This window comes from Hippocampus comes, unplaced genomic scaffold (genome assembly GCF_001891065.2).
Source record: "Hippocampus comes isolate QL1 unplaced genomic scaffold, H_comes_QL1_v1.1 scaffold1, whole genome shotgun sequence".
NCBI classification, from domain to species: domain Eukaryota; kingdom Metazoa; phylum Chordata; class Actinopteri; order Syngnathiformes; family Syngnathidae; genus Hippocampus; species Hippocampus comes.
In genome coordinates, this window is record NW_017805010.1 from 1,747,871 (window position 1) to 1,774,988 (window position 27,118).

The 27,118-nt window shown below is 40.2% G+C and overlaps 2 protein-coding genes across 6 annotated transcripts in view; both read left to right on the forward strand.

The window, feature by feature from the left end:
- gnb1a (guanine nucleotide binding protein (G protein), beta polypeptide 1a) overlaps positions 1-3,702 on the forward strand; it is a 30,490-nt gene extending 26,788 nt beyond the window's left edge. For all 3 annotated transcript variants that reach the window (XM_019863010.1, XM_019863011.1, XM_019863012.1), the window contains exons 9-11: positions 32-248; positions 966-1,081; positions 1,775-3,702. In XM_019863010.1, the coding sequence (XP_019718569.1) occupies positions 32-248; positions 966-1,072 (324 nt within the window). In that variant the 3' untranslated portion in view covers positions 1,073-1,081; positions 1,775-3,702. The remainder of the gene's footprint in view (positions 1-31; positions 249-965; positions 1,082-1,774) is intronic.
- Positions 3,703-4,733: 1,031 nt separating this feature from the next.
- nadka (NAD kinase a) lies at positions 4,734-26,279 on the forward strand. Of its 3 annotated transcripts, XM_019862976.1 has the most exons (12): positions 4,734-4,862; positions 5,750-5,909; positions 9,557-9,640; positions 17,157-17,286; positions 17,378-17,486; positions 19,079-19,164; positions 19,247-19,349; positions 19,442-19,560; positions 20,466-20,565; positions 23,299-23,456; positions 24,836-24,918; positions 25,171-26,279. In XM_019862976.1, exons 2-12 carry the CDS (start codon positions 5,758-5,760, stop codon positions 25,316-25,318), a joined length of 1,272 nt encoding a protein of 423 aa, XP_019718535.1. In that variant the 5' UTR covers positions 4,734-4,862; positions 5,750-5,757; the 3' UTR covers positions 25,319-26,279. The 3 variants fall into 3 exon arrangements, with proteins under 3 accessions (XP_019718535.1, XP_019718536.1, XP_019718537.1); XM_019862977.1 differs by lacking the exons at positions 4,734-4,862; positions 5,750-5,909; positions 9,557-9,640 and adding an exon at positions 12,287-12,598; XM_019862978.1 differs by lacking the exons at positions 4,734-4,862; positions 5,750-5,909; positions 9,557-9,640 and adding an exon at positions 13,546-13,577.
- The last annotated feature ends 839 nt before the right edge of the window (positions 26,280-27,118 follow it).

The following is a 27,118-nucleotide window of genomic DNA, read 5'->3' on the forward strand; positions in this document are numbered from 1 at the left end:
TTACCATTTTTTAAAAAAAAAAAATCTGCAGTTCTTCCCCAATGGCAATGCCTTTGCCACGGGCTCAGACGATGCCACCTGCCGGCTGTTTGACCTGCGTGCTGACCAGGAGCTGATGGTGTACTCACATGACAACATCATCTGTGGTATCACCTCTGTGGCATTCTCCAAGAGTGGCCGTCTACTGCTGGCTGGCTATGACGACTTCAATTGCAATGTCTGGGACACTTTGAAAGCCGATCGTGCAGGTAAACTTTGCTTGATTATGGTGGATGTCACTGTGTCACTGCTCTCCCCATATGCTTGTTTGGAGCAAGAAGTGTCTCATAACCATGGAAAACATAACATAAAACGCTCAGCGCATGCCTTAAAGTACTTCTAAATAAGTCTGAAAATCCAGATGAAAAAAAACACCTCGCTGAAGGGTGTCATCGTAGAGTTGATAGTGCGACAGACAGGTTATCGCTGTGACACGACTTGCGTAACTTTAAACATTGTCGAAGTTTAACTTAAATACTGTAGAAGTTTAACAAGTCGATGAGCAATCTTGTTCCCCACTGATTGCGGTTAATGAGGTAAAAAAAAAAATCCGTGAAGTCGTATATAGATGAGAGAAGACACGTATGTACTCGCCAACTATGTAGCTACGTGGCCTCGTCATTTAAGCATGCAGGCGCCAATAAATGATTTGCGGTAAATATTTTGTAAATACAATTACATAAATGTGCTCAAGTAGAGAAATCCCTCATTCTATGTTCAAGCTTATATGGTCCACTCCACTGAATTGCTGTCGTCTAGGTTCCCAATAAATGTAAAATGCGGCACACAATTTACATGAAAATACAAACAAATGACAAAGATTTTATATATATCAGTTCAAAAAAATTGATCGGGACCCCCACAATTATTTACATCTATGCAGATGAGTCTGCTGTGCTTTTCTTGAGTCTTCACTGTGTTCACAGGCGTCCTGGCTGGTCATGATAACCGGGTGAGCTGCTTGGGTGTGACTGACGATGGAATGGCAGTGGCAACAGGGTCCTGGGATAGCTTCCTCAAGATCTGGAACTAGAATCTGAAGGTATGAAAAGGCCTCAGGATTTTTACACTGGCTTTATGTATGGCAAGGGTGGGCAAAGGATGGCTCGCATGGTCACTCCATTCTGAAATCTGGCCCAGTGACGGTTTACATTAGAGTCAGATCATATTTGTTGTATTGGTTTACCTGTTTTTTTCCTGAAATCACTAAAACGTGGTAAAAAAAAAATCACGTGACTGATATCTTCCTCATTTCAATGTCAATATCTAGAATGTTCATATTTCGATACGATAAAGATAGGGCTAAGGAATACAGTCTATTATGTACAGTACATGGATGAGGAATTTGCAAGCTGTGGTGCGGGGTATTATGAACTTTACCGCCCTGAAATGTTAGTCCTAACTCAAAAGCTAAAAATTCTGCAATACATGGAGCTTTTGGGAGCTAATTTCATACAAATATGCCAAACTGGTTTTGTGCGGCGTGGAAAAAGGGTGACTGCCTGATGCCGAAGGGGTTTCATAGCTTCTAATGTTTGGGAAAGGCTGTCATTGATGATCTGGAGAATCTCATCTGTGGTGGCCTCTTTCTCGAAAAGTCCGCCACTGATTGTGGTTGCATTGTAACAAGCAGCAGTCGCAGAGCACAATGTTAGTTGTATCATTCATTTGTATTTGATCATCAAGCCTGTTGTTCAGTAACTCTGTCAACTAACAGTGGTTTGTTCATTTGCAGATGGTATCCGGACGCCAAAGTGGCATGGACGACCATTCCAACATCACAATGTTTAATTGTATTGCATATCCAATCTTTTCAAAACATGATACTGACTCAAAACACCCAACAAACTATTAAGGGCAAAAATCTCTCACTCTCTCTCCTCCTCCTCCTCCTTAAAAGAGCACAATTGTCTGTCACTCATTCAGTTCCAACAGTTACAGGTCAAGGTATTTGGTTGTCTCAGAATGGACGGATGGAAAAAATTGTGCGTTCCTCTCATGACCACAGTTTGAGTGAAGATTATTGCATGACAGCGATCTAACTCTTTATAGCTTCTTGGACATATTTCAGTTGTTGTTTTGTTTTTTTTTTTTCTTTCATCATCTCCGTCAAAGTCCAAATGTCGGTTGTCTGTTAAAATGAGGATCAAATCTTTGTATTATTTGCTAATCTTTACATATTTAAAGAATGTTTTCATTTGAAAATATCCTTGTGAATTAGGCTTTATCCCACAGGAGAACAAAGCGAGAGAATTTTGCTTCAACGGGGAGTCCTCAAGCCACTTTTGGCCCTGCTGTATATTTAGACCCATGAAACTTCTTCCCCCCCGCCCCCAGTGTAGTCCACAAATCTTTGTTTGCACAAAAATGTAAACTTTGCATATATAGAATATTGTCTAAAGAAAAACAGTTAACTAACCAAGCACATGCTGTTATAAATGAATGCTCGTTTTTAAAATGCAAAAACCTAAAAAAAAAAAAGAAAACCATTTAACCATTCTTAAACCTTTTTGTCTGGCACCAGTCTAGACTAATGAAATGAAGATTAATCTATTGGATCATAATCCACCCAACCCTTTCTCTATTTTATTTGACTTATTTTCCTCCTGTAGTTTTTGTGTTGCTGCGGTTGGGACCGAGGGATGCGACTGGTTGGTTGGGTTGGGAAGTCGCTCCATTTTAGTCAGACTGTGTTCCAGAGCTTTCTCAAACGGGTGCCCATTCCGTGCTTGGAAATGCAGTTACTACTCTGTGAATGACACGTTGTATAAATCAATGTTTGAAAATAATATTGAAACTTTTTAAGTTAAAAACTAAAAAAAAAAAAAAACTAAAAAAAAATTGGTTGTCTGCTATGGGTGGGTTATCTCTTAGAATCGCATGCTGTAGAATTGCTTAAAGGTGCATATGGAAATAAGTCCTTTGATGTTTTCTTTAAGAAAAGAACCTGTTGAATATACAGTATCAATACAATGGTATTTATTTTTTACCCACCCCCCCAGTTTTGACTTCCTTTGTTTTTTGCTACTCCGTGCATACCATCATACAACTAAATGGCAAAGCTATGCACATGAGAAGCAAACCCTGCATTACAAAAGGTTGCTTGGTCCATACTTGGGGAGGGATTACACAAATTATTTAGACGTAAATGTAAATTGTACACTCTCACATATACAGTTAATCACCTAAACACACCCATAGGACACATTTTCATTCCTTCTGTAGCAAACAAAATTCCACTTTCAAAGAAACATTTTATCACACTTTTTTTCTGTCCTTTTAATTAAAAAATATCTTGCAGCATCTGGATGGCAGACTTTTTTTGTTCCCTTCTCCTTGTAAACAAGATGCTCTTCCTTTTAGCAGTAGTGCCATTGTTTTTTCTCTGCAACAGTCTGTACAAAAAGATGTGCTGTAACTGTGTGTTAGGCCTGGAGTTGGCAAAAAAATGAATAAAAAAAGTCAAAATTAATTAAATTCCCTTTCCTTTTCTCTTTCTCCATCAAATAACCATAGAGCTCTGCACCCCCTCTATTCCCTTTTCACCTTTTTGTATTTAATTTTCAAGTGAGTCAGTGTACAACCGAAAGCTGGATGCAAGATAGAAACTATATTAAAATGTACTGTTATTTAAGATGTAATAAAAAGCAGTTTGAGATGACATAACTGTGTTGAGTGTGATTCACTTCGTGGTTCCCACTTGAACCTACAATGTTAAGCGGCAGGTTGGTTTTCCTTGTAATTATATTGAAGATAAGAAGTTCAAGGATCAACTATTTCTTACTCATTGTTCCAGTCGCCTGTCTTGCGTCCAGTCATTTTTACGCGTGGTGATTTGTATGTAGCATTTGAGCACATACGGTGTGTGTTGATTGTACCGCTATGGCCCTCATCTTGTCTTTTGAAATAGTTTTGAGGTTTTTGACTTTTTTCCAGTGGAGAGTCAAGTCTTAGATTGCTGACAGTTTCAGCTGTCACTTCAGACTTTGTCAGAGCTGTCACACTTCTTGGAACATGTCTAAAAGTCAAGTGGAGAGAATTCTCTCGGCTGCAATTATAGTTTTTTCTGGGGGGGGGGGGTAACTACAAACCTGTTGATTGTGTTCAGATGTAGAAATGTAACACCTGGCTGATTATTGCTACCTGGTGTCAAATACTTCGTTCAAGTTCCAGAGAATGAGTCACCTCGTTTATCTACTACTTGCCCCTGTTGAACCTGCTGACTTCAGATCTCGGTCGCCATCTGTTGGACAGACTCCGAAACAACTTGGCGCGCAACCGATTCTGCCAATACAGGATAGATTTTGAAAGTTCTTCACAAATTGGATTAACACTACAGTACTGTACCGCAGTCACGTGATGATCTCCTTGCACATTTAAATGAGATCAGAGCCATAAATGCTTGCGCGGTTCCCCGTAATGTTGGGTTGACGAAGACAATGAACACAGTGACATCAAGGGGTTGATAGAAATGCTTGCGCGGTTCCCGTAATGTTGGGTTGAAGACAATGAACACAGTGACATCAAGGGGTTGATACTAATCTTAAATTCATTATCTGAATTATGAATTAGACCCGTCTGACAGTGTTCGAGTGAGAATAGGGTAACGTACTTTGACCACATTTTGGAGTCCATTTATATTCCCTACTGTAACTCCTCCTTGCGTCACGAGTGTACGCGGTCTGATTGGCCAGTGCCTACCCGGAAATGTTGGTTGTTGATAGTTGAAGTGAAGATGGTGACTGGGTGAGCGAGGGTCATAGTCGAAGAGAGTGAATCAAAACCTGCATTTGTTTCGCCAACTGTAACATTGTGAGGACAAGGTACGTTTTTCTATTTGAATGCCTGCTATTACGTTTCGCGCCGCATATGGCACGTTGTCTTGCAAAGTAGCTTTGTTTAGCTTAGTTAGCAATACAATGAATAGCAGTTGGATCCGTCATCATTCACTTGTTGCTCATCGCTCAAGTCGAAGGTTTCACGCTTAACAGTTCGTTTTGGGTTTTTTTTTTTGTTCAAAGCTGCGTTTTTTTTTCCTCGCAAGCAGACGCTTGAGCGATGTACAAGTATTTTAACCAAGGTAACTCGCGTATTAACAACACAGCTGCCAAAGCTGCACTTACATAATGAAGTAGATCCGGAGGCAGCTATAATTTCAGTGTGAATCCAACATGATCCTATTATGTGAAACTAGCTACCTAATTTATAATCGCGTGGCAACGAATTTTTGCTCACTCCTGTGTTAAACGCAAATCTCTGTCCGCACACTGCTTGCTATTATTTTTATTTGCTGTTTTTATAAAGCCAGTGAAACATCGCTAAAATAAAAATGGGTCGACATTAAGTTATTCCAATTTAGCGCTTTATGCTATAATAATAATAATAATACATTTTATTTGTGGGTGCCTTTCTAAGCACTCAAGGAAACCTGACAACAAGCAGTTAAAAACACAAATACAGTACAGTGTTAAAAACAACATCAAATAAAATAAGATAAAATAAAACAAAATAGAGATAATGGACTTATGGTCAGAGTGAATAAGCTTGTCTAAACAGATGTGTTTTGAGGCTGGATTTGAAATAAATATATATATATATATACACACACACACACACACACACACACACACTATACTACACTATACAATTGATGCTTCGGTGTAAAGGGGACAATCTTCTGAATAGTGATATGTGATATGTATCCTGTTAGATATTGAGATGGATGGTGCAGAAGAGGTACGAGTGAAAGCATCCCGTTACTGCTGGTCTACCCATGATGGAGGGAACGTCACTGGGCCCCGTCTGGCCAAGCGCTGCAAGAAAAGCCGGAGCCTGAGCACTTCCTCAGCCAGCAGCTCGTCTGAGTACAGGTAGTTGCCTCTCAAAGGACTTTACACTGACATCGTGATCATTCCTGTACTTTTCATCCATGTTTAAATAGAACAGCACACAACCAACACTTCATTTGCTCATTTTGTATCCAGTCGCGTGCATAGCACAGTAGATGCTCGCTGAGAATAATTGTTCAGGTGAGGGTTAGATGCGGATTCGGGTGGGGGTGATTTTCCAACCTTAACAATCACCCACAACACAATGCTGCTTGAACATGACCCTAAATGATCAATGACAATTTGGCCTCAAACTGATGGCCAAACATTCTCCCTCAGGATTTTCTGCTAAAGAGCAGAATTATTGCTTTTATCAATCACAGTAAATTTTCCAGGTCCTTAATAAGTTCAGCAGCCCCAGACCATCACACAACGACCATTTTTGACTCTGGGATGATGTGTGATTTTTCTAAAATGCTGTTACGTTTACGCCAGATCCAGCGAGCTGCACACCCTCCAAAAAGTTCAGCTTTTATCTCGTCAGTCATGGGAATAATTCACTTAATTTATATATATAATTTTTTTTGTGGGGGGGGCGGGGGTCATCTCAAACGTAAGACTGCACATCTTTATCATCTTTTTGGTCAGCAGTCGTCTTCAGAGCAGAACTCTTGACATGGATGTTGTTTTTGTCCAGTCTCTTCCTTATTGTTGAGTCATTAACACTGAACTTAACTGAAGCGAGGGTGGCCTGCAGTTCTTGAGTTCTTGTCCTGGGTTCCTTTGTGAACTCCTTGTTGAATCGTCGCCATGCTCGTGGGGGAATTTTTATGGACGGCCACTTCGAGGCTCACCACTGTTTCATGTTTTTCCATTTGTGGACAATGGCTCTCTCTTTCATTTGTTGGAGTCCTATAGCTTTAGGAATGCCTTTGTAACCCTTTCCAGACTGATCGGTGTCAACTACTTTCTTTCTCATCTGTTCCTAAATTTCTTTGGATCATGGCATTTTGTTTCAGCTTTCTGAGATCTTTTGGCTGACTTCGTTTTGTCAGGCAGATTCTGTTTGTGGTAAGTGATTTCTTGATTGAACAGATCTTGAGATAATCAGACTTGGGTGTGGTTGTCGAAAAATGAACTCGACTTTCCAAAAAATGTGATTAGCCACTGTCAAATTTATGATTAAGCAAGAGGGGCAAGTACTGTTTCACATAGGATCAGGTAGCATTGAATGCTTGTTGTTGTTTTTTTCTTTAATCAATAAAAATGTTTAAAAACTCCGTATTGTGTATACTTATATTATCTTTGCCTGATGTATATTTTTGTAATTCATATTCAACATTAAAGTGGTGAAATTGTGCGGAAAAAAAGCAACAATTTAAGAAGAGGGCAAATACTACTTCACGGCACTGTAGACGGCATCATGAGGAAAGTACATTATGTGGAAATACTGAAGCAACTTTTCAAGACATCAACCAGGAAGTTAAAGCTTGACCACAAGTGGTTCTTCCAAATTGACAGACAAAGCATCCTGCCAAGCTGGTTACAAAGAGTAACAAAGTCACTGTTTTGGAGTGGCCATCATAAAGCCCTGATCTCAATGTATGAACAGATCTGAAAAGGCATCTATGTATGTGCATGGTGGCCAACAAAAAAAAAATACTGCCATTTATTGTGAGAAGTATGTTGAAGGCGATCAAAAAAAAAATTGACCCAAGTAATGCAATTGAAAGTCAATGGTACCCAAATGAAATATATTCAAACTTTTAACATTGAAGAAAGTAATGGGGGGAAAAAATCATATTCTCATTATTCTGGCAAACGGCAAAAAGACATGTTTGGTCATCTGACTGGACGTAGAACAAGAATTTTGGTCAGATTTAATGTTCGGGTTTAGTCTGATTTTCGTGTCAGACAAGGAGGGCGAAAAGAGGGTTTTAAAAAATTAATTTTTTTGCATATGTAAACTTGTGGTTTTAACTGCTTTTGTTGTCCTAAGGTAGGGCGTTTAATGATGATGGGAGGGGTGATACACAATACTAGTGCGAGCTAGTGTTGTCTTGCATTTGGGGGTATTTTCAAAAGCACGTCAGTGTGCATTGTGACCGAGCTCAGTTGCGGCACCCCCACATGTTGCATAAATTCCCATGTAGTCATCAAGCGTCCAATGTTTGTTCATCATCAGTGTTGCAAAATCTCCAATGGCGTGCCGTAGCAACAGCACTGGGGTTTTTCCCTATGTGCGGGAAGTGAAACATTAAGAACTTCTTTTCCCATGCTGGCAGTCTCCATCTGAACTGTTCCGTTTTTGATGAGGATACTTCAGTAACGTAATGTTAAATGTTAACAATACACGCCCACTTCTCAGTGACACTCATCTGTGACAGATGACGAGATTGTGTTTCTAGAACTGATAATGAAGTAGGTTGTTATGATTTTTCTGCTCTCAAGACACAACTGTGAGTATGTGCTGTGTGGATTTTTTTCCGGGTACTCCGGCTTCCTCCCACATTCCAAAAACATGCTTGGCAGGTTCACGGAACACCCGAAATTGTCCCTAGGGGTGAGTGTGAGCACAGATGGTTGTTTGCCTTTATGTGCCCTGAGATTTGCAGGCAACCAGTTCGGGGTGGACCCTGCCTATTGCCCGAAGATGGCTGCGATAGGCTCCAGCACGCCCTGCGACCCATGTGGGAATACGTGGATTAGAAAATGGATGGATATATCTGATCATCCATCCATCCATTTTCCGATCCTCTTTATTCTCACAAGGGTTGCAGGGGGTGCTGGAGCCAATCCCAGCTGTCTTCGAGCAGTAGGCGGGGGACACCCTGAACTGGTTGCCAGCCAATCGCAGGGCACACAGAGACGAACAACCATCCGCGCTCACACTCACATCTGGGGACAATTTAGAGTTTTCAATCAGCCTGCCATGCATGTTTTTGGAATGTGGGAGGAAACCAGAGTACCCGGAGAAAACCCATGCAGGTCTGATAATGTCAACCAAAAATGAACATTATCTTTCAAAAAGATGAATATTTCCGACAGCTCTTGTATTGGATGTCATTATTATATTTTCCAACTGGCTGGTGTATAGTCTGTTTTTAAATCCACTGAATTTGAATTTTTTTTTTTTTTTTTTTTTTGAATTTAATGCGGAGTAAACATTTTCTCATATTCAACTCAACTCAAATTCTTTCCACGATGTTAAACATGTTGTAAAATAAAATATCTTGTAAAATATGCCTGAATCCACCAGTCAGATTCTTCATTAATACTCCTTTAATCCTTTTAACTACCTTCTCAACCATTTGGTCGTATAGATTTTAGATCGATTAAATGAGGGTAGTGCCTAACTTAACTCAAAATGATTGAACTGTCACTTCCACTTGGCTGAAATATGTCATGCTAAAAAAGTCCACCAGATATCACTGTGTCTGTAGTTGTATGCTTCTTCTTCACAGTAACATAACTAATTGGACTGTTATTTGTGACACAGCATTCTGGTCATTACTGTCATGTTTTTTTTTTGTTTGTTTTGTTTTTTAAATCATGCTCCTTTGACTTTCAATAAAAGATGGATAGGTTGCCTTGTTTTTCCCTGTGACATGATGCAAATCCAATAAAGTGTTAACAATTGATCCTCTCAACCTCACCGTCTTGTCTGATGCTGTTTTGTTTATCTTCAGGAGGACCCAGTCTCTACACGGACCAAGCCCCGTGACTACATTTGGTCCGAAGGCTTGCATGCTGCAGAATCCACACACAGTAATGTAAGTGCAGCAGGGCAAAATTGTTTCATTTGAATTTAGCTAACCCTAACTCTAAACTTAACCTTAAGATATGGCAGCAGGTGTTTGGTGTTCATTATTAAGAGTCTTCTTGGGCCACACGAGAGCAAAAATCTGATAATGTTGCATAGTACTGCGAGACAAAAATTAGGTGGGGGTTTTTTGAGGGCGGGGATGTTACGAGTATAGTGCAAATACGCACCCTCATCAAGCAATGGAACAGCTCATGTTTGTGCACATCAGCACTCTCAACAGCAGGAACAGTTTCGTGTGGTTTTGTCAATGTGTCTGTCGCTGAGAAAGAATTACAATATGCTGAAATCACCTATTTATGTTTGGGGTTTATGCATCTAAATTAAAAAATAAATATATTTATGAATATTGCCCAGTGAAAATATATGTCAGTCTGTCAGGTTTCAAACTGTTTATGTGGCGATTTTTATTGTCACTTGTTTCACTCGTTGTTCTGGTCTAGGATTATGAGTATTTTTTCAGTAAAAAAAAAAGAAAATCTCGTGCTACAAGAGTACACTTATTGTGATCGTCCAAGAATTCTACGGTAATATATAAAAAGTGTCAGTGCATGTGTGTGTGTTTGAACTATCATTCAGTGCAATGTTGTGAATCATTTTCCTCCCAAAACAAAGTTGTGCCAGTCTGGCTCATGAGGCTTTGTACTTTTTTGGTGAAACTAAAAACGCTAACCCCCACTTGACTCTCTGTGGAAGGGGTGTGGTTCTGTACTGGCAATAGGTAACCTCTTTTTCTTTTTTACCATCACTTTGTGCTCCAGCATTCAGCTTGGTTGTTTTGACATCCCGCCCACACCCTGAAGTGAATCGCAGTAATGAGGCCATTATGATGTGAATGCCTTTGACTTTTTTTGTTCCCTTGCCCTTACCTTATAAGTCAAATGATGCCAAGCACCGCAACGGCTGTTAAGATGACCTCACCTGTTTCCCATACAAAACCATTTTCAGGTCTGACAGTTTACCGTAATTTATTGAGTATAATACACTCTCAAATATAATAACCCTGAAATCACTCTTCAAGAGCATTTGTTTTTTTGCTTTTTTTTTTTCTCTACTCATGTATAAGGTTTTCCTCCAATTTGCTGGTATCCATGTTCAAAAATGTAACTATTATCTCTCGGTCGCTTCTCGTGTACTGATTTGCAAGCTCACAGCCAGTCAGTGATCAATTTTCATGACAGCCTGATCCGATTCAACAAGTTGAATCGGCCGGAACTGCCAATTTGTTTTTTTTTTTCTTCCAAATATTGGAAACTGCACCTGCCTCAAAAAATACATATCGGTGGTTCCCAACAAGGAAGTACCGTAACCCTTCCAGCCCGTGTGGGACATATTAATCAGTCTTTATTTCCCTGAAGCATTTTGTCAAACCCACCTCATTATTATATGGACATTAGACGTCAAATATCATACTGGAATGAAACTACATCTTTTCCAGGTAAACTTTTATATTCGTGATAATTTTTCAACCCCCAACACACACACCACCCCCTTAACCCGATGTACAGTATAACTCCCACCACTAGGTCGATTGACTTTATTTTTCCAGGGAGGAGGCAGTTTAGCTTGAGAAATTACGGTAATTAGAAATCTTATGAGATAAGATAACCGTTATTAGTCCCACACTGGGGAAATTTGCAGTCTACAGCAGCAAGATGGGGGCGGGGGTGACGTGTAGTTTTAAAAATGGTCTCCCATTTTCATTTTGTGATTCTCAAACTTGATGTTGCATCATCAGCCATAAACCCATGCGATGTGGAACATGATCCTTATTGTAACATGGCATGAGAGCAACGCCATGAGCAGGTCATGTCGCTACAAGCTGGTGGTTCTAGGAATATTTAGTAACAGCTGTTGTCTCTTTTGAAAACTGGGAACATATTTCAGTGTTCTTCTAAAAGCATAAAGCCTTCCGTAGAACACACACACACACACACACACACACACGCACACGCACGCACGCTTGCAAGCTTTGCCACGGTTTCACCTGACCTGCTTTGATGACAGCAAGAGGCGCACAACATTTGTTGTGATAGGCGACTTGTGACAAGCATTTCCAACACTAACTTTTGGCATTTTATTCCACAAATGTCAAATGTAAAAATGTGGAAGGCACATTTTCTATGACATTTAAATGTTCCATAACCACGTCAAATCATGACAAAATACAAAGTGGGCAAGCTCAGACATATTAAGCTCCAAAAATACCTTATGACGTAATTTAGTGTACGTAATTTACTTCCTCCTGTCTGGAGGTTGTCTTCACCGTTTGAATTGCATTAGAAATGCATTGCTTTGTTATTGTTGTTGTTTTCTTCTTTAAATACATCATAAAGTCGTGTCTTTTGCCTCTTCCCATTTGTTTTGAAATCCACTTGCACACATTTGACCGCTGTTGTTCCTGTTTGAACGCAGCGTATCATTACAGCGGGTAAAGTGCTTCTGGGCAAAGCAGCGTCTTCAACTGCGCTCTGATAAACACACCTGTTGAAAAATGAAGGAGTGTAGCCTATAGGCAAGCATTTCCCTGAAATGGGTGTGCTCAGCAGAGAGCTGAGTGGGCGTGACTGAGAGGAAGCTTAAAACAAGCGAGAAGTTCGATTCAGCAGCAGAACGCACCGAGGAGGCTTTAGTGTTAAGTCCTCACCGGGACAAATATAGCAGTTGTGAGTCTAGCTTGTAAGGTTTGTAAGCTGCTTCCCGCGGCCCTCACATAACGCAGAGTTTCCTCACAAGTAGACAGAGGCTCCTCTCTCGAATTCGAGGATGTTGTTGCCTTCCTGACAGATCATCAGTCTCCAGCTTTGTCTGTAGCCTGAAGCCGCATCCAACCGTGTCACATGTGTACAGCCATGAAGGTGGTACTTCAAGACGCGCCGGGCAATAAGGAGAACAAAGCCTGGAAATGGTGAGAGGACTAACTAAGCATCTTTGCCGTGTCAGAATACGCAGGCTATGGGAAATATTTAACCCGTGCTGCAGTGAGTGAGGAATTTTCAACCCAGTGCTGAAGTTGCTGTCTAGTTTGAGACCACTGAAGGGAGGCGGATGTCGAGGTGTTAAAGCGCTTTGTGAATGGATCACAGGTTGTCTCTGTTTGAAATCCAAATGTTGTTTGAAATCACGGAAGTTCATAGATGTCAGTGTTTGATTGAGTGTCAGTGTAAATGGGCAGTTTTAATTCATGTGCAAGTGTACTAGCAACTGTTGCTGAATTGCATTGAAGTATTGGCAGAATAATCATTTGGTTGCTGGCTTGATAAGATAAGATAACCTTTATTTGTCCCACATTGGGGAAATTTGCAGTCTACGGCAGCAAAATGGGGTGGGGGGGGAATAAAGTGTTTCATTGCACAAAATAAATGTTTCAGAAAATAACTGTACACAGTTCAAAATAAGTGCAATATAAAATAATGATGGTTGAAAAATGATGATTGGGCTACTTTGGTGGCAACCTGCAGATTCGCTTTTGATTCAGTTGCACCAACATAACTATACTAGTGTGATTTGATTATTTGTTTATTTGCATCGCCTTTAATGTTTAATTACAAACCACTTGTTGTGGGGAGCAGGGGAAATGATTGTTAATGTTGTATCAACCAAATAGCACTACAGTACTAAAGTCTCCAAAAGTAGATGACTTTCTTTTTTTTCCAATTCCGTTACATGTTAGCAAATCTTAGTGTCATGTTTGTTTAGCCACATGTTTGTAAGCAGGTTACTTCCTCCTTCATGAAGGATGACTAACAGAAGGGCAATTCCACCAACATGTTGAAGGATGGATGCCATATTCACTTTATCCAGATCCTGAAAAAAAAAAATTCATGGTGTCGCCCTTGGCATATGCACCATTTCCCACCATGATTGCCAATGCTACGTAAATACATGTATCTGTAATGCATGGATTTCCATTGACTGAGCTAATCTCAAATAGCAGCCATCCTGTGTGCGTGTGCGTGCGTGTGTGTAATTTCAGTTGGCTTCAGTTACGCTATATCCAGTTTTTTATATAGCAATTTGGCAAAGGGTCAGAAGGAGTATGAGATGTATTAACATGAAACATATGAAATTAAAATTTTAGAAGATAAAAATCCATTTTATATTGATTGTTTTCCTCATTGTCAATTAAAGTGACTGATACTGTATACAGGTCAAAAGGACAATGGCGATATGCAAATTAAGTTCCCCGCTCAAGTTTTGTAGTTGTTGAACTTCTGCATTTGGAATTACCTGCACACGACTCTGGAGGATGTTGAGCTGGAGAGAAATCATTTCTTCTTTTTTGAAAATACGGTGTTAGAAAATGTCCAATTATTCTGGGAGTTCATGTTGTCTTATGCATTCTCTTTGTTTGTTTCTTGAGTACCCCCAAATTTTTATGGTTAAAGGTGCCCGGCTGCATGCAAAGAATACACATTTCCATGAAAATGTGTTTTTTTTTTTTTTTGAACGCCACAAACAAAATCAATGTTCTTTTAAAAACATTTGTTATTGACTAAATGTTTGCCGTTTCATGTTTTTTTTTTTTTGTTTTTTTGTTGTTTTTTTTTTTTGTTAAATCGGGGTGGAATGCTGGCAAAAGTAGTTTATCCTACTTCTTATATTTGAAAAAAAGTTTCGAACTCTTTAAACTTTGAAACGGGTCGAGTTGACCCTCAGCCAAACAGAGTTAAGAGACTGAATGCTTGACTCTACGAAACCATCCTGATTCCTTACTAGGTCGGTTTGCACGCATGCTTTCCCGCAGCTTTTGCAATCCCTTTTTTCATGGTTCTGTATTGAGCCCCAAGCGAACATTCTTTTCACACTTATGAGATGACATGACAAAATGAGGAGTCTTCAGAGGTAGGATTGAACTGGGTGCTTCACTCCAGGCCCACTCAGTTAGGAAACAGCAACAGTTGCTGTAATACAATTCTGAATATGTGAACAGATTTTCAACATAAAAAAAAAAAACAGGATATGGTTATCCTGCAGTACGAGAAATGTTTCCTCTTGATTATTCATCCATTTTCTACCGCGCTTGTTCCCATTGGGGTCACGGGTGAGCTGGAGCCTGTCCCAGTTGACTTTGGGTGTGAGGGGTACATCCAGGACTGGTCAAGAGCCAATCACAGCACACCTTTTGTTGATGGACACAAGATATAAAAAAAAAAAAAAATCCTTCGAACAGGACATCGATTATTCTAATCAGATTTAATTAGGGTATGATTCCACCGGCTTCCACATGTGACCAGCTCAAATGTCACAGTGGGATACCAAAGTTAATGTGCAGCATCTCAAATGGCCTGAGGTTAAAAAAAAAAGGAAAGAATAGCATGTGTTGGGTGTAAGGATTAGGTCTGTGTAACTTATGTTTTAAAATGGATATGAATCACATAAAGCCAAGTTGAGTTTATGGAGGCCTAATTAGATAATTCAGTCACCCAAAATATTTAGCTTGATTTCCAGTCAAGGTAATATTTTTTTTTTTGATGCAATTGCTCACCCAATAGCAAAATCTTAAACTAAACTAAGAATTCTCTCTTCATGTCCAATGATCTGCGCATGCTAATTGTTTGCATGATGACGCAACAGCCAACCCACGTATTAGGTGTAATTGCGTGGCCAACTCGTTCAGGCACTAATTTCCAGCTCTGCGTACTGGTAAATCAGCATACCTTTTACTTTGCAAATTCCAATGTCTGCTTCTCGGCACACCGCGATCCTCCTTATGCAAATTATGTTTTTCCCTCTGATTTTTATAAATAGTACATGCAAATAGCACTCAGCATAATTTTCAAGCCATCCATTGTAAGAGAATAATGTCACCATTTTTATACAACCCTCTCAATGATAACACTATTTCTTTTTCAGAAAATCAAAATGTTTTTGTTCAAATGCATTGTGTTGAAGCCATTTTATCAGTTGTAAAAACTGAAAATAAGTCTTTTTTTTTTTTTTTTAATTTGAAGCATTTGTATTTGCTGAAATCAAAATCAATGTCTTGCATCCATTGAACTTGTGAGTTTGGATACGAGGATATGAGAGTAGCCTCCTGAAGCTGCTGTTTGGATGTAAACCGCATCTCACCCTCATAGATCTTTTTGCTTCAGAGTCCTTCAAAGGTTCTCAACAGTGTTGAGGTCAGGGGAAGATGGTGACCACACCACAACTTTCTCCCCTTTTATGCCCAAAGCAGCAGCAAATGATGCAAGGAATACGGCTTCCTTGCAGCATGAGATTGTTCACCGATAAGTGCTTGCGCAACCCTGTATGGTCAACATGAATGGAATGGTATTTGGTTGGTGGATGCCTACCGTGTACCATTAAGGTTGTAACATCAGCAGGGAGGTAATGGAGTCATCGAGAGAGACAGAGAAAGATGGTCGGTCCCTTTCATTTCCCTAAAGTTGTTAAAATATCCTCCGAAAAGCCTGTCGAGTTTCTGACTGACTCATCCTTTCTTCGATGGTACAAAATTAAGAACAGGGCTTTGCAAAACAAAATCATCCTTATGTATCACTTATCTTATGCCACAAGAAATTACTCTTCATCATGGCCTGTTACAGTCTGGGCATCATCAAAGTAGAGAAACTTGTGTGTGGCTCCGACCCCCCCTCCCACATACACACACAGACACACACACACCCCCACCCCCTGGACCATCAAACCTACTGAGAACCTTTGACAGATCTTTAAGCAAAAGGTCCATGAGGGGAAGAAGCAGTAGCAAAAAGATCAATGAAGTTGGGATGCAGTTTTAATCCAAACAGTAGCTCTGGGTGGTTATTCGGAAATCCTGCGAAGAAATTCAAGCAGAAGCCACAAGCAAAAACCCACAATTTTAATGGATGCAAGAACTGTAACGCTTCAATGAAATAAAGAGGTCCAATGTTTAAAATCTAACTTGAAATGTTTTGGTTGTGAAACAGCATTTGATTCCAGCAAGTTCAACAAATGTCCAGTTTCATTTCTTTACGTCAGAGAAAATGTCTTCAAACACTCCTGTGCAAATTAATTTGGAACAGTGTATTTTTAAGAAAAAAAGTATGATTTCACTTTTGGCGGGGGGGGGGGGCAGCAACCATTACCATTGGGAGGGTTGTTGAAGAACATTGACATTTTTCTCAAACAGTTGATGACTTAAATTATGCTGAGTGCCATCGGCTGCGTATAAAAATCAGAGAAAACACATCATTTGCATCATTTTGAAACGCGGTGCATTCTCACAAATCTTACTTCCGACTGCCATGTCTGTGGTTGTATCTCACCCAAAATATCCACCGGTTGTTGTCAAGAGTTTGAATCGGGTGAAGCAGACGGCACACGGGGATTCTGCAGCAGACCTTTAAGCCAACGGCTTTAATAGGATAACGGCCACACACTGCTGCTTCCTTACGCTTTAGCTACTTAAGTGGCCTTACATCCAGCCTAAGAGCCCCGGGCTCATGTGTTGTTCACGGTTTTGTTTACGTGTTTACCAGGCACATTCAGGACCCCGCCACCCAGCAGCTGACGTGGAACACGCCCCCCAAGAGTGTCCTCGTCATCAAAAAGATCCGAGATGCCACCCTGCTTCAGCCTTTCAAGGATCTCTGCATCTTCCTCACGCAGGTACGGCAGAGAGCGGGACATTTGAATAGTTGGCGATGATGTCATGCTCATGTGTTGGTGGCTAACTTATGTTTCTCGGTTTGTGTTTTAGGTCAAAAACATGATTGTGTATGTGGAAAAGAAGGTTTTGGAGGACCCAGCTATTTCTGGTGATGACAACTTTGGGACCCTTGCAAAGAAATTCTGCACTTTCAGAGAAGGTATGAATGCGCCGTAGTAAAGAGGTGCAATCAAATGTTGATGAGCGATTGCCTTGTGCTGTCAATAACTACGCAATCGAAACGAATGGGGGTGGCCCACAATTTTTCGTCGGCATGGCTGGAGGGCCAAATAGGACTGCGCACGTCCTGACCAGATATTTGACATAATTGCCTTTTTAATAAGGACAACATATGAGCATGTATGTTTTTTTTATTGAACCACTGTACAGAAGGGCATCTTAATTAATATATTTTAATTTTCAAATGCATATAGAAATGACCCCCTGCTCAAGTACAAAAAAAAAAAATAGCGGTCTCACTTATACAAATTCCCATTTAAAGATGGCTTCAATTTCAACACTCATATATCATATGAATATAACGAGGTCCGCCAGAGACAAATACAATGAACTCAAATCCAACTGTGACCTCGGAGAAGTGTGAAAGGAGAAGCGAGTGGTCGAACTGTTTAAGGATTAGGAGGAAGATACGTTTTGGCTCTGTAATGTAATACCTGTAGTCATACCTCGATTTTTGACTATAATCCGTTCCAGAAGTCTGTTTGAAATCCGAAACTATTTTATTAGCCTATGATTAGGGGCTAATACACTCTGCAGAAATAACATAAAAACAGTCAGATTTGCGTAAATCACAACAAACACGTCTGCTTTCACTTACTCGTGTAAGGAAGCCGAGTGGAGTCAAGTGGCGTATTCGGGATTGCTCAATTTGGTGGAAAACCAGTTTTCGGTCGTACTCTGAGGCATAAAAAAATCTCGAATTTTCTGGTTGAAAATCGATTTGGTCGACAACAGAGACGTTCGAAAACAGAGGTTTGACTGTATCGTGTAATGAATTGGGTAATGTGTGTTTTATCATGCGTTGCCACTGAGCTAACAAACACGTTAAGTTCTGTTACTTGTAGTCCTTACTTTTCCAAGTTCTCTCACTGTTCATGCGTGTGGGAATGAGCAAGAGAGCGTGTATGATTTTTGTTTTTCATCCTCATTTGGCCTACTAATAGCTGTGTTTTGGTTCGTACTAAATGGTAGTTTGCTGACTAATGCTTCTGTAATTCATAGCAAACACTACGATATGCGAGCGTAGCCAAACATGGCATCGTGTCACAACGTGACATCAAACGCACCGAAACCCGTGTGCCTCAACTTAGATCATCAAGGCATCAGCCACAAAACATGCCTACCTGTTCTTTCACCGCAATGCTGCCAGATAGGCAGGTTTGCATCACATGAAATATTTTTTGAGGAAATGCGCCCTAACTTTGGCTCACGCCGGTTAGCCATGCCATTGCCGCAGTGCCATTTGTTTACATCGCGGACGACCAATATTGTGCATGTACTGTACATCACAGACAGGCAGATGGGCCAGCAGAAACAGCACAACACACGGCGGTTTTACTAACGATGACGTCGACTATTAAATTAGCCGTCGATGGATTTGGTCCTCGATGTAGTCGTGACTGGTCGACTAATTTAGGCAGCCCGAATATATATACAAGACATTGAAAAACTAAATTTCACTTAATATTTCCCACTTTTGAGATGATAACGGTGTACCTCTGTGCTTGATAGATCTCGATGACATCTCCAACCGTGTGGACTTCATCATCTGTCTTGGCGGAGACGGAACTTTGCTCTATGCGTCTTCGCTCTTTCAGGCATGTCTTAACGTGTGTTGTCACAATCAATGTTGTGAAAGCGCTATTCTTCAATTGCTTGTTAATAATCATGGCCATGCAGGACAGCGTTCCACCAGTGATGGCCTTCCATCTGGGCTCTCTTGGCTTTCTGACACCTTTCAAGTTTGACACCTATCAATCTCAGGTCACCCAAATTATTGAAGGTATTGTATTGTTCCTCCAACAAATGTGTTTAAAAAAAAGAAAAGAAAAGAAAAAGATTCATTTTTTTACCCACAATCACTGTTTGTTGTAGGTAATGCAGCCATAGTGCTGCGAAGTCGATTGAAAGTTCGCGTGCACCGGGAGAGGGAAAAGGGCATCATTCTGACCAACGGCGAAGTCGACGGTAGCCGCAAAGTCACAAACTATCAGGTAATGTCAGCACTGCTCATTGCACATCGCTCTCGTCCCTGACACCTGCGGGTTTGAGCTGAGCAGCTCAAAGCTTTTGAACCGGCAGCAAATTTTGGGTCAGTTTAAAATGATACCAATCAAATGGCTACACATTTCAAATGATGTGAAGTTCATCTGCGCACAGGGTTGGCTACACGATTAGATTCTACGTCCGCAAAACCGATGGTTACAACATGGTCTGAGATCTGACAAGCGGTTGTGTCAGAACACGTTATGGGATTTTCCAGATTATATTTAGCCACCATTTGCACAATCTGCATAAGAGCATGATGAAACTTGGATTGACCCTGCCCTTCTATTGTCATTCATTATTGTATAAAAAGAAAAGTCATTGTAACTTTCGGTATGGGCGACTATTAGACCGCACCTTAATAGACGCTTCCTGATTTGTTCTCAAACTATTTTCAATGCTTTAAATTGGTAAATATGCTGTAAAAATAATGGACAAAGCATTGGCCGACCAATACTATCAATTTGTGGGAAAAACAAAATCTGAACTTGACCATATTAGGACAAACAAAGATTGCTGCCCAAGAGCAACAAAATAAATTGAACATTTTTATTTTCGTCCCACTAATTATAACGAATAAAATGTGAAACTGAGAATCGGCCTTCATTTTGCTCCAGAGATCAGTTTTCTTGTTGCACTCATTCCACCCTTGGTTGTCATAGATTCCCGAGGTACTGTTTTGGTTTTTTTCCAAGCAGAAAGCTGACAAGTAGAGCTGAGTTCCAGTGAAAGTGTGACTTTTGGAATGAATCCACATGTTTGGCAGCCTCACCAGCCGTCATTTTGAGCTTGTCGACGCTAACATGAGGTGCAGATAGAATGTCACGGTACATTGACCCTTTTCATGTTTCAGGTGCTGAATGAAGTGGTTGTGGACAGAGGCCCCTCCTCCTACCTCTCCAACGTGGATCTCTTCTTGGACGGACACCTTATCACCACCGTGCAGGGAGACGGTGAGCGAGCACATTATTTGTCTCCCGCAAAAAAGAATTGGCCTACGTTCATACCTGTTGTGTTTGGGTGAGGCTTGGCAAGGAACTGTTTTTCCGCGATGTCATAAAACCTGCGGGAAGGTGTGTCTTTTCATCTTGAGACACCGGTATTTCAAAACGCATCAGAGCTGCAACACCGTGTGTTGACACATTGTCCCTGGCGTCTGCATGAGAGACAGGATGTCTGTGGAACCTTAAAAAAATCGTTTTCCCAAAATTGAGGCTCTATTTCTTGAAAATAACACGTCATCACATCACAGAAAAACCGCGTTTCAGTCATCGCTCAATTACAGTTCGTCACCGCTATTTTAGGTAAATAATGTTATGAGGGTAACAACTGTGGTGTGTGTGTCAGTAAATTTCACCGGTCCGTCATTCGTCATTTGACTGACGGACCTTCCTTCAGGCCCGTCAGTCCGTCACGGGGTGACAGAATGGCCAGTTTTGCGGATTGGGTTGTTAGAAACATCATGCAGATGTGAGATCAAACACAAAGGTAATTTTACAAACGGTGCTTTCATATTCATATTCGATACCAAAGCAAAACCAATTTTTTTTTAATTTAAAAAAAGAAAGCTCCGCCAAAAAAAAAAAAACCCACAACCCAACAACAATTAACTTATATTGAATATTCTTTTGTTTTTCTTGCCATCACATTGAACATTGTGGAAATAATTGAAACAATTAAAACCTTTGAAATCAAACATTGAAAAATGACATTTTGAAAGCATATGTTTCAGTGAAGGTCAAAATTTGAACAGTAGACTGCCACTCTATTTTTGGATTCATATTTTTATATCCGACTCTAAGATAAGATAAGATAAGATAAGAAAACCTTTATTAGTCTCGCAATGGAGAAATTCCCAAAACTCTAGAGTAGTGCCTCGGTCATGAGCCTCTCATCACACGTCACCGACAACACTGCTATATTGAAATCTGTGCAAAGACTTTGATGAATTTCCAATTTGAGGTGAGGCTAAAAAGAAAAAAAACATCTAATTAATTGGAGGCTTTTTAAGTCAACTAAATGAAATACATGAATCATCCATCCATCCATTTTCTGATGCTCTTATCCTCATAAAGGTCGCGGGGGATATGAATCATTTAACACTAATAATGTTTTCAATACAAGTCAGTTTGGATGGTTCATAGATTTTTGTGGGGGTGGTATGCCCGCACTTCAGGGCTAATTTGCTGATTTCACTCCACTGAGTTCGCAGACTCTACATGTGGTTTTTCTTCTTGGAACCAAACTTCCGTTTTGTGAACATGCAACATGCACACATCGGCGAAACGTCTTTCACAATGAGCGTTACCACGCACTCACTGTGCCACGCCCTCGCTCATTTCACACTGGAATTAGGTCAGGAAAATTAAACGTCATCTAAAGTACAAAAATAGGAACGTGTGATTAAATGTGGTTGTTAATTAATCCCCAAAAATTCCTGCGGAAGACAAAGCAAAGTTGATTCATTCTCGATGCAAATCCATCGTGCTTTACTGAGGTGACGATATCATGATTGAAAAACAAAATGAAATGAAAAGATGAAGCCAGGACGATTTTACAAAACTGCAAAAGAAAAATCATGCTTTTAAATTGGAGACACCAAATAAAAACAGGATGGTGAAAAGAAATACGAAGATCTTGTGCGTGCGTGCGTGCTCAAAAATGTTTACAATATGTGTTTTAATAAATTTAAGTGTGTTTCATATGTATATAAGGGGTGTCTCGTATCATGTGGATTTTCATCTCCTGCTTTTGGGCCTGGAATGTATCCACCACCATAAACGTGCCTTCCTGTCAACAAATAAATTGAAAATACAGTGGTATCTCAACCTATGAAATGAATTGGTTCTGGAAGAAATTTCTTAACTAGAAAATGTTGTAAGTAGAGACGCATTTTCCATGTAAATGCCCTAATCCGTTCCAAGACCCCCCAAAATTCAGATATAAATGTTTTGAAAGCATAAAAATGCATCAAAATATGTCACAAATACATGTTACAATTAGATTATTGCACAGTAAATGAGAGTTGTGCGTAATGTAAAAAAACAAAGAATAAAGAATTAAAATGGTGGTCATTTAACTTTGAACTCTGTCCTCATTGTTTTTTTGTTTTTTTTGCCCTCTTTCGTTCATGTTATCTCTCGGAAGTGGTTTTTGCCTGGCGTTTTGTCAAGAACTGATCCAAGGACGTTTGCTTTTGTCGTCTTTTACCAATCCTTTGAAAATGTCCAAGGCAAACATCAGCAAAGTGAGCGATCACCCGACTGGTGAACACTTTTTCTGGGTCATTCACATTTACGAAAAATTATCGAAACACCTCATGGCCCTTAACCAATGGGATGCCAGAATGATGTTCGGTAATAGCCAGTGGCAGAGCAGCTATAAGTATGTTGCGTTCAGGAAACTCGGAGCTGCGAGTTGCAACCTTTCGTATCTTGAAATTTCTTTCGTAACAAGAAGCACTATGAAGCGTTTCGTAACTTGAAAATTTCGTATGAAGTGACGTTCGTAAGTAGAGGAACTGCTGTAAATTGAAAATTATATCACACCAGTTCTTAAAAACTAACGCCTGCATTGCCAAGTCTCCGAATGGTCATCTTTGAATCACTGAGCGCTGACATTTGATCAAAGTGGCTCTCTGTCTTCTGAAATGAGCTCTGAATGAAAGTCCTTCCTTGTTCCCACAGGCGTGATTGTTTCCACGCCTACAGGCAGCACAGCATATGCAGTGGCCGCCGGAGCCTCCATGATCCACCCCAACGTGCCGGCTATCATGATCACTCCCATCTGCCCCCACTCCCTCTCTTTCAGACCCATCGTGGTGCCAGCCGGAGTGGAGTTGAAGGTACATAGACACTAGACTCAAGCCAATTGCTAGGTTTTTTTTTTTTTTCATTCTGTTTTAAGTGAACATTAGAACACTTGATTGTTCGTATTTTAATATGACTAAAAACAACATGCCACATACCAGCAAAAGTACAGCTACTCACTCACATTCATACGTAAGGACAATTTTGAACCCAACAAGTAGGAAGGCCTGAGCTGAGATTTCACCCTCAAAACCGTGAGGCAGACATGTTGACTCGACATGTTGACTCCTTGCACTCAATCCTGCTTTTTACCAAATTCCCAAAATGTATTTTGATTTTTTTTTTGTGATATTGAAATTCTTGATGTTAATATGAGGTTTTTGTGTGACGTAAGGTGTAATCATTCAAAGGGGAAAAAAAAAAGAAATTCAGTGTGTCGTGAATTTAGTTGGACTCTGAAATGAACTACGCCAGCGGTTTCTGTGCCTCTTCATTCATTCCCTCATAAGTGAGGCAGAGATGCTCACCACTCACACCGCGCTGCTTGCTATGCTGTTTGACATCAGAAGGATTGTTTTCCAACTCTTCTCATGGCACACCACCAAAAGGAAAATGTCACAATTGTACTGTATTGCATACATGTCATCTCGATTTCATGATAAAAGTACTCGGTGTGAAATCTGGACTTCTTGCATTGAACACGATGCTATTATTCTATTGTTTGAATTTGTTTTGGACTGGAAGCTGGCTAACCGCAATGATTATTTTCTCCTCGTATGTTTGTCCATTTTTTTACCTGGCATGTATGTGAAGAAGGAGCACATTCTCAAAGCCTTTTGGCTCCAGTGTAGCAGATTTGCCCCTACCTACACAGACTCTATTGACGTGCCGTATTATCGGCACTATAATGCGCGCCGAAAAGCATTCAATTTTCTCAAAAGCCGTCAGTGCGCCTTATAATCCGATGCACCTTATATACGGATCAATATTCTGATTTCTTGGACGCAGTATTTTAAATGTTCTGTAAAGCGCTTTGTGAAAGCTGCAGCGGTCGTAAAGGCTCTTATCTAAATAAAGCTGTATTGTATTGTATTCCCTTTAGCGTAGCTTCATATAGTGGATGCATAACCGAACCGCTGCCAGGGCTTTTATAAATAAAGCTGTATTGTATTCCTTTTAGTGTAGGTCCATTTAGTGGATGCCTAACACCACTATTGTAGCTTCTATTCTATGCGCCTTATAACGCGCTGCGCCCTATATATGAAAACAGTGATAAAATGGGCCATTCATTGAAGGCGACCATTATAATCCGAATCGCCTTATAGTGCGAAAAATACGGTAATATCTCTGCTTATGTGGCAGAACAACTGTTGTACACCATTAACTTTTAGTGGTCATGTGTCTCCTCCTCTAGATAATGCTGTCACGTGATGCCAGAAACACGGCATGGGTATCATTCGACGGGAGACGCCGTCAAGAGATCTGTCACGGAGACAGGTTGGTCCAAACACAGACACAATTCAGGATCGGAAGCAGGAACTTGCTCTGCACTCAATGCGGTTTTTGTGTAATCTAATTTGAGACTTGAAAGAGTGGCACCTCTTCTTTTATGTAACACCTACGACGTCAGTTGCCAGCCGCTTTCACTTGTTGAACGATCAGTGTGGAAATCCCCAGTGTTGCTTCACAAGGAACTCGGGGCAGGCTCACATGAGCTCAGGCATCTCTTTGTCTTTCTCTTTGTTGCAGTATTTCCATCACAACTTCCTGCTTCCCCATTCCTTGCATCTGCTTCCGCAACCCGGTCAACGACTGGTTCGAGAGCCTAGCCCAGTGTTTACACTGGAACGTGAGGAAGAAGCAGAATCACCTCAGCTCAGAGGACGATGAGTTCTGAGACCCAGTTTTTTCTTTTACCGTCACCTTGATCTTCAGTACCGTTCCCTTTTTTTAACAGTAGTAGTTCTCCACCAGCACCAGTTTTGTATCACTTTAAAATGGGACGACAGAATTTTGAGAAATGCAAAGCTGTTCAATTCTAAAGGGGATTTTTAGAGTGGCCTCGAATGGCTCCCTGTTGGCGCGGGTCATCCCCATTTTTTTTTTTTTTGTCTTAAGGCACCAAATTCAGATTTAGGGATGTTCTTGTGCTAATGTGCTCAACTTCAAAGGTTATAATAATACCTCTCAGAATGTGTGTTTTCCGATTTTTTTTTTTTTTCCAACCTGCAACCAGGTTGAAAAAAAAATACATTCTTTCATTCTTTCTCTGTGAAAGTTTTGCACTTTAGTGGCCAAATCTCATGTTGTCACACCTTTATAAATTTGATGTTAGAACATGAGCCAATTTTGCAAACTGTGCCTTACATTGACCATTAACAATTGAATGTGTGAGAACAAATCTTTTCCAGGTTTATCCCATAACTTCTTTTTGGGGGGGGGGGGGGGGGTTAAAAACAATCACACCAATCTATTTTCTCAGTAGCCATTCACTAATGTAGTTTGTTGGTTATTGTGCACATCACATGCAGCCTGTTTTTTGTTTTATTTTGGGGGTTTTTACGATAAATACAGTCAGTTTTTTTTTTTTTTTGCTTTTTTAGACGTGTAAGCCATAGTGAAAGCAGCCATGTGGCCTAACCTTTCTTTATCTTGTCAACGAGGCAACATTCCATGTGAATGTTGCATTGGAATGAAAAGACGAGCAAAGAGGACCAACTGAGCTCTTAAACTCAGAAGTACGTACTGTATATATGTGTCGCTTTAATAAGATGTATTTTGTCAAATGTTTTTATTCACTTGTTTACAATGTATCAAAGGGGAAAATAAATCTGTTTGGTACTTTTGTGCTACATTAATTGTTTATTCAGTGGTTTTATCTCAAACTTAGCACCATTTTTGTAGCTTTTTTTTCCAGAACAAAGAAAAAAACCTACCAAATTCTAGGAAATCACAATGTCTCATCACTGCTGATATTTTAAGAACTGGCCCAAGGGCAAGTCATGTTGTCCTTTGGGGCCTACTTGGTTCCCACAGGGCACAGTGTTGGTGACCCGTGGTCTAGGTGGGGAGCTGTTGGTTCTCCACCTGAAAACTATAATTCAACAAGATCCTCCAGAGCTTGTTACAAATGTTGAAAATAAATATATTTTAAACATATTCTGTCGCCAAAATGGCTTAAGACATTGGTTCATTCCATTTGTAGGGCCGCGTATGGTCCCGTCATTAATGGTCAACCATCAGGGTTAAGATTACATCTCAGGGAAAACACAAACATTGACCCGGCTACTGGTGGAACCTGTGTAGTGAAATGAGTTCCCCTCAAACTTCCCTCAAGGAAGCATTGAATGCATTTAAAAACAAATAGGTGTGGCGGTAGCTCCTAATGTATGTGTCCAAGAAATGTTTTTTGTTTTTTTTTAGTTTCACCTTTTACAAATTGCATTCCTTTGTTAGGTGTCTCTAGTTATTTGTGGAACACTCCTCGATGAGCAGCTGCATGCAGCTACACCCTTGAGCAGTATACAAAGTAGCTGCCATTTGGCAAGATAGCTAATTAAGATGTCTGTGTGAATGTCACAATTAAAAACAAAAGACAAAAAAGAAACAAAAACTTTTTTTTTTTTTTTTTTTTTAAATCCAACATATTTCAATGGTCTACAACATGCCGAATAACTCTTGGCATGTATAGACCGGA

Coding starts and splice junctions, on each gene's coding strand:
- nadka (XM_019862976.1), top strand. CDS start 5,758: ATGGATGGTGCAGAAGAGGTACGAGTGAAAGCATCCCGTTACTGCTGG. Junction 19,350..19,441: donor GGTCACCCAAATTATTGAAG/GTATTGTATTGT, acceptor TGTTTGTTGTAG/GTAATGCAGCCATAGTGCTG. Junction 24,919..25,170: donor GAGATCTGTCACGGAGACAG/GTTGGTCCAAAC, acceptor TCTTTGTTGCAG/TATTTCCATCACAACTTCCT.